General features: G+C 46.2%; 2 protein-coding genes across 2 annotated transcripts in view; both read right to left on the bottom strand.

The window, feature by feature from the left end:
• CDC20 (cell division cycle 20) overlaps nt 1–139 on the bottom strand; it is a 4,192-nt gene extending 4,053 nt beyond the window's left edge. The window contains exon 1 of the mRNA XM_005866106.2: nt 11–139. Within this exon, the coding sequence (XP_005866168.1) occupies nt 11–139 (129 nt within the window). The remainder of the gene's footprint in view (nt 1–10) is intronic.
• Nucleotides 140–6,939: 6,800 nt separating this feature from the next.
• The window catches only part of MPL (MPL proto-oncogene, thrombopoietin receptor), a 15,716-nt gene continuing 11,703 nt past the window's right edge, over nt 6,940–10,952 (bottom strand). Inside the window, exons 10-12 of the mRNA XM_005866087.2 lie at nt 10,829–10,929; nt 8,232–8,319; nt 6,940–8,026 (exon numbers count right to left, since the gene is read on the bottom strand). Of these exons, the coding sequence (XP_005866149.1) occupies nt 7,739–8,026; nt 8,232–8,319; nt 10,829–10,929 (477 nt within the window). The 3' untranslated portion in view covers nt 6,940–7,738. The remainder of the gene's footprint in view (nt 8,027–8,231; nt 8,320–10,828; nt 10,930–10,952) is intronic.

The following is a 10,952-nucleotide window of genomic DNA, read 5'->3' as shown; positions in this document are numbered from 1 at the left end:
CGCCACTCACCGTCAGCTCCGAGCCGGTGCGATCCCCGACCGACCTGAGAAGCGCAGGCCTGAGCGTCTTAAACTCTCCGCTCCCGGCAGTCATTGGCTTCTTCGAAACCCAACGGTCGTAACCGTCACTTTTCCCCATTGGCCTCCACGGCCCTGGGGGCGGGTCTTCCGGGGCAAGTCGCAGATCTCACGAGAGTTCAGCCGGGACACGTGATTTGTGTCGGAAAGCGAGAGGGAAGGGGCGGGGAGCATCCGGGGGCGGGGCTCGCGCTGCCTCCTCCTGGCCGGTTCGCTTCCATTCATTCCTCAGGTTCCCCTCACCCGCCCTGCACATTTAAACCCTCCCTGTGGCGTTTATTTATGATACCCAAGTGCAGAGCGCTGTGGAACGACCTGAAGCACTGACCCCTTTAGAGAACGGAAAGGGAGAGGGTGGAGGGAGAGGGCGGGATGGGGTCTGAAAGGGCTGAGAGGCTTCACGGAAGGGAGGCCGGAGGAGTTAGGGTTCATCCGCTGTTTGCCCGGTGAGAGCAGGGATGCTGTAGGCAGACGCGAGCAGAGCAAGCACGTTGGGCCAGGTTCAGGAGGTCATGGGGTGTAAAGCCCCAGGTGCCTAACAATAGCCAGTGATGGCGAACCTTTTGAGCTCGGCGTGTCAGCATTTTGAAAAACCCTAACTTAACTCCGGTGCCGTGTCACATATAGAAATGTTTTGATATTTGCAACCATAGTAAAACAAAGACCTATATTTTTGATATTTATTTTATATATTTAAATGCCATTTATCAAAGAAAAATCAACCAAAAAAAATGAGTTCGTGTGTCACCTCTGACAGGCATGTCATAGGTTCGCCATCACTGCAATAGACAATTGTCGGGTGGGAAGTCACCCCCGGGGTGACCTTTCCTCCCCTAGCATATGGATGGAGCCCCCGACCGGTCCTCCCTAGAGATAGCATCTAGGCCTCAGTTGTATTTCAACTCCAGGCCCAGAAAAGGAACAACACCAGATAAGCAATTCCAAGGCTGACCTCAGAGCTGGCTGCATTGAATAATGACCCTCTGCCCTGGTGCCGGCCAATCAGTGGAGACCACGACTCTGAAAGGACACACCTGTAAAACTAATATTCTATTGAGATCTTCCCCTGGGACCTCCCCTACACTCTCCGCCCTTAAAACCCTCAGGACGGAGGACCCCAGTGTGTTCTCCCTCCTAGGAGCACACTCACGCTCTTCCCTCTCCCTTCTCCTTCCCTGCCATCTCCCTGCCCCTGGCACCTTACCATTAGCTTCCTCACTCCCAAGCTCCAAGGGCCCTTCCTTTACACCTATAACTTGTTTCTGAAGCCCATTTCCTCTAGGAATTACTTTTCTACCTCTGTAATTGACCCAATAAATGTTCTCTTACAGTTTGGGCCTGGAGTTAATTCTTTCCTAGCCAGAACCCAAGTACCCAGGTTGCTGAACCCAGATGTGGTCTGACCCCAACGGTCATACACCTGGTGCTATTCCTGCCGTCTACAACAGGAACACTGCTAGGAAAGAAGTAGTACATGTGTTTGTTTTTAAAATTTTTTTGTTTGCTGTTTTACAATCAGGGGAAATGAAGCTGAAAGGGGTGAATTCCTTATAGTCAAGAAAAAGAATCAGGATTCAGACCTGCCCATCTAGAAGGTAAGGTTGGACTTGCCCTGAGGGAGACATTGTGGCTTACTCTTATGGGGCTTTAGAGGTGTCAGGAATTTTAGAGATCCACTTCGGAGGTGCACCCTCCCCATCTTGGAAACACCCATATTTTATAGGTGAAGAAACAGAGGCCCAGGGAAGGGATGTGCCAGAGTTCACACAAATTGGTGGAAATCCAGGTTCAAAACCCATTTAATCCAGTACTCTAATAATGACTTGAATGAATTGTGTGAATGTGCTTAGAGGTGAAACAGCAATAATAAAAATAATAATAGGTACCATTTATTGGCCATCTGCTAACTATTGTGTTTAAAGGGCTTGCATACATTATTGAGTTTAATCCTTACTCCTATAAGACATAATCTTGCCCCTTTTATAGAAAAAGAAACTGGGTCAGAAAAAGGTTAGAAACTTGCCCAAAGGGACACAGCCAATAATAATAAGTAGTGGAGTGCCCTGGCCAGTGTTTCTCAGTGGTTAGAGCGTCTGCCTGAACACTGAAGGGTCTCGGTCAAGGGCACACCTGGATTGCAGGTTCAGATTCAGTCCTGACCATGGGTGGTTGGGGTGCATGTGGGAGGCATCCAACCAATGTGTCTCTCTCATGTGGATGTTTCTCTCCCTCTCTCTCTCTCCCTCTCTCTTTCTCTCTCTCTTATCTCTGCCCCCTCCCTCCCTTTCACTCACTAAAAATCAATGAAAAAAAAATCCTCTGGTGAGAATTAACAAAACAAAACAAATGTGTGAGCCACGTCCTGCGTGGTTCAAGGTTCAGGATCTGGAGAAGGGCCACACACAAATGACAGAGACAAGACAAGAAATAATAATTTGGAAATATTCGCCAGGCGGGAGAAGCCCAACTCAAGGGGAAGGACTTCCACTGGTGCCCACGCCTTGCCAACCTTTTATTCAATTTTGGATACACATATAGTCCTTAGTCAGGCAGGCAATTCCGGTAACAGACAGACTATCTTAAAGGTCAGTAAAGATTTACTCTGAGACTATTTGGTCAGGAAATTGCTTGAGCCACTATTGTCTCGACTATTGGTGCATAGCTCTGGCCCTTGCCAGGGCTCAAGGTTCACCAGCGTTCCAGGATCCTTTTTTACATGTCTCTGATAGTGAAGACAATGGGTAGCTTCCAACGAACAAACAAACAAAAATAAGTAGTGGAGTGAACTCTGATGATGACAGAGAAAAATCTGGTGCTCTTAGCCCAAATTTAATATTGTTACCTTTGATTTTGAAGTGTTTATGTTCTCTATTTCCAATTACCTTGGAAAACAAGGAGTTGGATGTCCTGGGGTTTTAAATGGGAAGTCCCATTTACATAGGAAATGTAGTCTAGAATCAGGCTGGTCAGGGCCTTAAATGTTAAGCTAAGGAGTTTGGACTTGATCTGTTTTATCAGTGAGAGTTTTCTGTGTAGGGAAGGGCCAAACAAAACATATCTGAGGGCGGGACATGGCCAGCAGTTTGCAGCTTCTGGAGTAGGGTTAACTGCAGAGAATAAGGATAGGGTAAATAAGGGTACAACCGCAAGGAATTCATAATTTTAAAATAAAGGAATGAAAGAAGCCAGATTATACTGACATGGACCTTGAAATGGGAAGAATTCTAATATGATGCAAAATAGTTAAGCAGAATGATGAGAGAAGAGGTCAGATATAGCTATTGAGAAACAAATCATCGGTGACCTTGGAGAGAGAGGGATCAGGAGAGTGGGTGCTCGGGTTCCAATTGGAAAGGTCGAAGAAAGAAGGGTGGGGAGAATATGAAGGCAGCAGCACGGCCTACTTGTGTGAGAAATCTGGGAGTGGAAAAGGGGCAGTGCAATGGGAGTTTGAGGGAATCATAGCACCAAGAGTCCTATGTCTTTTTTTGTTGTTGTTAATCCTCGCCCAAGGATATTTTTCCATTGATTTTTAGAGAGAATAGAAGAGAGGAGAGGGACAGAGAAAGAAAAAAGCATAGATGAGAGAGAGACACATTGATTGGTTGCCTCCCACACATGCCCCAACCAGGGCTGAGGATCAAGCCAGCAACAGAGGTACATGCCCTTGACCTGAATTGAACCCGAGACCCTTCAGTCCACAGGCTGATGCGTTATTCACTGAGCCAAAGTGACTAGGGCGAGGCCTATGTCTTTTGGAAGGTGAAGGCAAGAGTCAGGGGAGGTGAAAGGGGCCAGGCAAGGGCCAGCGGACAGAACAAAGGAAACTGGGTACCTTCCCCAGGAAGAAATGGGGTAGAAAACACAGGGAGCTTTTCCAGTCTAGGAAAGAAACATCACTTCCTCTTAGGCTAGAGGCAAGGAGAGCAAGGCTTTTGAGATGGATAATTAGAGGCTGAGGAGCTGGTTAGATGGGGGGAACTCACACCTGAAGGACTTGAATCTAGGGAAGCAGAGGATATGGAAGGAATAAAATATAGGTGATATTCAGGGGGTGGAACTTAGTTGGGATATTAAAAATAGCTCAATAAACACTGAGTATTAACTATATGCATGGCATTGTGTTAACATTTTTAATCCTCACATTAGCAAATAGTGGAAGAGAAAGAAATCAGGTTCTGAAGAGTCAAAGGTAAGGAGTGAGATTAGTAGGAAGATCAATCTGGAGGCAACATACAGGTTGAAACTGGAGAGATATAAAGAGAGACTACAGTGTGGCTCAGTGGTTGAGCATCGACCTATGAATCAGGAGGTCACAATTCAATTCCAGATCAGGGCACTTGCCCAGGTTGTGGGCTCGATCCCCAGTCGGGGGAGTGCAGGAGGCAGCTAATCAATGATTCTCTTTCATCATTGATGTTTCTCTCTCTCCCTCTCCCTTCCTCTCTGAAATCAATAAAAATATATATTTTAAAAGAGGCAAAGATATTAGTTAAAAGGCTGTATGTAGTTCAGTGGAGATAGAGGAAATGGAATTTAAGAAGTATAAGTGACCCTAACCTGTTTGGCTCAGTGGATAGAGCGTCGGCCTGCGGACTCAGGGGTCCCGGGTTCAGTTCTGGTCAAGGGCATGTACCTTGGTTGCGGGCACATCCCCAGTGCAGTGGGGGGTGTGCAGGAGGCAGCTGATCGATGTTTCTCTCTCATCGGTGTTTCTTATTCTCTATTCCTCTCCCTTCCTCTCTGTAAAAAATCAATAAAATATATATATAGAAGTAAAAGTGATCAGGACATGATGGCTGAGTGGGTGTAAAGGTGAGAGGTTCACTGGTTTGGGCCTCATCCCTGTCTTGAGTCCCTAGGAATAAAGTCGGAGCCTTGAAGATGACTAGGGGAAGGAATGATGGAAAATGAGTATACTGGATGTCATCCATTTGTCCCATTCAGACCCACTCTTCATCCTTCTCCACCCTGCCCGTGCCCTATGAAGATGATTCATATGGCCTATGTCAATGGATTTCCTTGGGCTCTAGTTTTTGTTTGGGTTCCACCAATGGGGGGATATTATGGGTTGAATCGTGTCCCCCAAATTCATATGTTGAATTCCTAAGTCCCAGTACTTCAGAGTGTGACCTTATTTGGAAATAGGGTCATTGCAGATGTAATTAGTTAAGATGAGGTCATTTGGGAGGGCCCTAATCCAGTATGTCTGGTGTCCTTATAAAATGGGGAAATTTAGGCACAGACACACACAGGGAGAATGCCATGTGAAAATGAAGACAGAGATAAGGGTGATGTTTCTCCCAAGTCAAGGTCCGCCAAAGACTGCCAGGAAACCACCAGAAGCTAGGGGAGAGGCATGGGACAGATTGTTTCTCACAGCCTCAGAAGGAACCAACCCTGCTGACACCTTGAACTCCTAGCCTCCAGAACTGTGAGACAATACATTTTTGTTATTTAAGCCACCAAGTTTGTGGTACTTTGTTACAGCAACCCTAGCAAACCAATACAGAGATCAGAGGGTGGAAGAAGAGTGACCTTGAGCTATTTATTCCCCTGGCTCCCTCCCTGCCATGTCTCCATGGGTTGGCTGTATATCTCTACCTAAATGGAGAGCCAAGCAGCCCTCTTTCACAGCTACTCTCCCCAGGTCTAGTAACTACTCTCTCCCCTTATCCTTTGATGCCTAGGGGTGGAACCAGCTCCCAATTGTTGTTAGTCCTGCGTTATTGCACTGTTCCTTGATGGTTTTCATAAATCCTGCCTCATCTTTATAAATATTCCCTTTATTAAACTCTCATCAAGATACCCAGTTTGAGTGTGCCATCTATTTCTGCCAAGACCCTGACTGATACAATGGGTATGTTTGGAGCCAGAAAAAACAAACAAACAAACAAAACTAAATCAAAAACACCCTTGTTTGAGAATTTGAATGGATCAGGAGAATCCGTAGCCAGAATGGCTGAAGCACATTTTACTGCTGTATATGAATGGCTTAGAGCAGTGGTTCTCAACCTTCCTAATGCCGCGACCCTTTCATACAGTTCCTCATGTTGTGGTGACCCCCAACCATAAAATTATTTTCGTTGCTACTTCATAACTGTAATTTTGCTACTGTTATGAATCGTAATGTAAATATCTGATATGCAGGATGTATTTTCATTGTTACAAATTGAACATAATTAAAGCAGAGTGATTAATTACAAAAACAATATGTAATTATATATGTGTTTTCCAATGGTCTTAGGTGACCCCTGTGAAAGGGTCGTTCGACCCCCAAAGGGGTTGCGACCCATAGGTTGAGAACCGCTGGCTTAGAGGCTGAGGGAGGTTGGCATGGGGTTAAGGTGATGGTGTCCAGAAAGATTTAATTCGTTTAGAAAACATTTATTGAAGGCTTACTCCCATGCACCAAGCACTACTCTGTGGGGGGGAGGGGGGGGCAAGTGGAGGGTGGAGGAAGACAAATCAGAGCCTTTGCCCTCAAGGAGCTCACAATCTAGTAGCAGGAGACAGACAAGTGAATAGTTGCTTGCATAGTCATCACAGGTGCTGTAGTAGGAATCTGGGCTGGAAACAAGAACTTGGGTTAGCATAGAGTAAAGGCAATGAAAATGGATGGAATTGGAGACTGTTAAGAATGGACTCTTGAGCCCTAGCCAGTTTGGCCCAGTGGAGAGAGTGTCAGCCTGCGGACCGGGTTCGATTCTGGTCAAGGGCACGTACCTTGGTTGCAGGCTCCTCCCTGGCTCAGGCCCTGGTTGGGGCACTTGCAGGAGGCAACCAATCAATGTGTTTCTCTCTGTCTTTCCCTCTCTCATCCACTCTCTCTAAAAGGTCAATGGAAAAATATCCTTGGGTGAGGATTAACTAAAACAAACAAACAAAAAATAAATAAAAAGAATGGACTCTTGAGAGACTTCTAAAAAGGAGTAGAAGAGATGCCAGGCTAAGAGAACAAGAAATAATAATTATGACCATTCAGATATATGAAACACTATATCCTAGGCACTGTGCTTAGATTATCTCACTTAATCCTCTTCACAACTCTGTAGGGTTCCATTACCCCTGTTTTATAGATGAGAAACTAAGGCTCAAAGACTTTATTTGGCCACAGCTAGTAAGTGGAATGACAGGAATTGAACTCAGTGCTGACTCCAGAGTTTGTGTTCTTAACTACTAGAGGAACAAAACCAGGAGAGACCGTGATATCATAGAAGCCAAGGTAGGAGAGAATTTAAAGGAGAAACAAGTAGTCACTGTGGCAAATGCCACAGAGAGATCAGATAAATAGAGGGTTAACAAGATCCTATTGGATCTTGCAATTAGAAAGTTTGAGATGAACGTTGCCTGGGCAGTTTCATTAGCAAATTTGTAGTAGAAGTACTCATTGAAGTAGTCCAAAAAGCAAATGAGAAGTGGGGAAGTGTGGCATTAAAGAGGTGAGAGAAAGAAGGTGGAAATTAGAGCTTAGTCAAATAAATGAACCTTGCCTGAGGAAAGAGGCTCCTGGATTTTTGTCAGCAGCAGTATTGCAAGATCAGTGTTATGAAACCCAGCTACAAGGGTCAACAAAGAGGATGGAAGTGAGGTCTGAGATGCGTATGGTGTGGCGGTGGGGTGGGGTGGGGTAGGTAGAAAGGGTGGGAAGAAAGGTCTACTAAAGGGTTTGGTTCTGTCCAGGGTACTGGGAGTGAGGAGCCTGCCAACAGGTCAGTGGTAAGTAGGAATGGTTGGCAATGTGAGTGGTGCAGTAGGATCCCGACTCAGCCGTGGGCAGTTGCACAGAGAGGGGCATGGTCCCCAGGCAAGCGGGCTGCAATCCTCGGTAGTCCATCTGGGTCTGGGAGGAACATAGGGGCAAGGGAGTCTTCTCTGAGGACTTAGGTAGAATTTCAAGGAGGCTGGGTTCCACTTCTTCATAGACATCTGAGACTGCAGCCTTGGGCTGGGAGAGATGAGAGGAAAAGGGGGCTGGATTAGCAGGTCCTGTGCGAGAAGACCCAGATTGTGTAGGAAGGAGGGTCTGGCTTGGGGTAGGCCCAGGCCGATGGAATACTGGTAGGCAATGGTCTTAGAAAGGTTGTTGTGTGTTCAAGGGTCCAGCTCCTTGTAGGACTAGTGGTGGGTGGTAGGGAGAGGAGTGCACTCACCGGACTCAGGGCTGCAGTATCCCTAAGGTACTGGCCTAGGACCCGGTGTAGGTCTGGCAGTGAGGGCCACAGGGCATGCCTCAGGCTCCTGGGGGAGAAGGAAAAAAGGAGACTGAGTCATGGGAGTGAGTTGGGAGGGAGGAGAACATTGAGGTGGGGCAGTGGGGGAGGCTCTGAAGTGGGCAAGTAAAGCTTGGAGAGGTAAGAGTGTAGTCAAGGTAATAAAAGTAAGAGTATAGGTGCAAAGGAAACCTCTGGTGGGGGAGGGACATTAGTGGTGAGGAGATTCAAAAAAGGAGTGGTACAGAGTGTCCTCAAACATTCTGCTTCAGGGCCTTTGTGCTTTCTTTTTGCTCTGGAACACTCAATTTATTCCCTCGCTTCATTTAGGTCTCTGTTCAAATGCCATCCTGACAAAGAGGTCTTCCCTGACTACCCTGTCTAAAACAGTACCACCTCCCTTCCCCATTACTTTATCTTCTGCTCTGCTTTATTTTTCTTTATAACACTTGACTTATTATGTATTTATTATTTTTTAAATTAAATTTTGATTTTTTTTTTTTTTTTTTTTACAGAGAGGAAGGGAGAGGGATAGAGAGTTAGAAACATCGATGAAACATCAGTGAGAGAGAAACATTGATCAGCTGCCTCATGCACACCCCCTACTGGGGATGTGCCCGCAACCAAGGTACATGCCCTTGACCGGAATCGAACCTGGCCGATGCTCTATCCACTGAGCCAAACCGGTTAGGGCTATGTATTTATTATTATTGTATCTATTTGTTTTTGTCTCACCCCATTAGGAGAATGTAAGCTCCACAAGAGCAAAGAGTTTGTGTATTTGCTCACTTCTGTATTTCCAGTGTATAGAATAGTGTGTGGCCCATAATAGGTGCTCAGGTAATTAGCTTAATGAATGAATGAAGAGAGCCAGTGGGGCTTATTATTAAGTTACTGGGGAAGGTGATCTATCTGGGAAGAGTATGGATTAAGGTATGTTGGGGAACTTCCAATTCTTTAGGTTCATATTTCCACATGGAGGGACTTTAGCTGAACAACATTTCAGGCCTCTTCTGTGAACCTCACTCATATCTCTCCAGGGGAGAAGGAGTGAGTTATCTGGTAAACTGGGGAAAAGGAGCTGAGTATGTCTGGTTCAGCAACACCACCTCCTCCTTTTCTCCTTTTTACTTGGATCTGGCTACCTGCATAGAGGCTACATTCCCACCTGCATATTAAAAGTTCAAAGACAGGCATGTTCAAAGAGAGATGATAGCCTAGGACCATCAAAAGAAGCTGCCTGGAGGAGTTGCTTTCTGAGCTGAGTCTTCAAGAATCAAAAGATGTTGCCAATTGAAAGACTGAGGTGGTATGCATTCTATCTTTTCTGTTTATAACTTCCAATGACATTTCTCCTTAACCTTAGTCTTCCCACATAAATAAGTCATTTATTAATAACATCTATTTAAGGGTGTGCTATCTGGCATACACTGTACTGAGGATTTTTTAAAATATATATTTTACTGATTTTTTACAGAGAGGAAGGGAGAGAGATAGTTAGAAACATCAATGAGAGAGAAACATCGATCAGCTGCCTCCTGCACATCTCCCACTGGGGATGTGCCCGCAACCCAGGTACATGCCCTTGACCGGAATCGAACCCGGGACCCTTCAGTCCGCAGGCCGACGCTCTATCCACTGAGCCAAACCGGTTTCGGCTGTACTGAGGATTTAAAGATAACCAAATAAGATATAGGGAAGACATAATGAAATAAATGTAGTAAAATGCTACTGGTACTATGATAGAAGTCTGTATATGGGGTACAAAGAGAGTAGCAAATAGGGGTGGGCTAGGAAAGGTTTCCCAGGAGTTGGTGAAGAAAGTTATTTAAAGATAAATAGGTATTAGTCATCCATGGAGGATATTCCAGATAGAGGGTACATAATGTGCAAAGGCACTGAGAAATAAAACCACTTGACTTGTGGAGGAAATCATCAACAGTTTGGCAAGACTGATGAGCAGGGTGGAAGAAGATGGAAATGCTGGCAGGGGCCAGATCTGGCGGAGCTTTGCTTGTCATTCTAGAATCTGAACTCTATCCTGGGGAGCGATACAGAGATTTAAAGAGGTACATAATAAATTCATGTGTGCATTTGAGAAAGAATGGTTGGGTGAGACAAATTGGAGGGAGAAGAGGCTTTGTTTCAGTGAGTCGGGTAGTGTGTGTAGGGCTAGAGAAAAGGAGCCTTTGTTTGAGCGAGGCTTAGGAGGTGGAATGACCAGACCAGATCAGACTGGATAAGGAGGAGGTGGCACCTAAGTGTTTTGGCTCGGGTGGCAGGTGGACAGTAGCTTTGCTCCTGAGATGAGGAGTCAGGAGGTGGGGCAGTCTGAGCGTCCAGTACAGTGCGCATGTTGAGAGTGTTAGGAAGCAGTGCGACTCCCAGGGAAGACCGGCAGGAAGCCTTCGGCTGAAGCCACAGGTGTGGACATGCAGTTGTCCAGAAAGTGGGTGTCCAAGAGCTTGGCATGCTTATTCCGAGGCCTCCGGCCCCGCCCTGACCACGGCCCGTCTCCGGCCGGACCTGGGCGGTACCTGTAGTGCGCAGGAAACTGCCACCGCAGCAGCAGCAGGCCCAGGAGAGTGCTGAGGCCCAGCACCAGGAGCAGAGCGGTCACCAGAGAAATCCAGGCTACGGGGAAGAAAGGAGTCAGACCTC

The sequence above is a fragment of the Myotis brandtii genome, unplaced genomic scaffold, assembly GCF_000412655.1.
Source record: "Myotis brandtii unplaced genomic scaffold, ASM41265v1 scaffold220, whole genome shotgun sequence".
NCBI lineage: Eukaryota > Metazoa > Chordata > Mammalia > Chiroptera > Vespertilionidae > Myotis > Myotis brandtii.
Note: the sequence above shows the minus strand (reverse complement) of the source record. Positions and strands in the feature narration are given on the sequence as shown.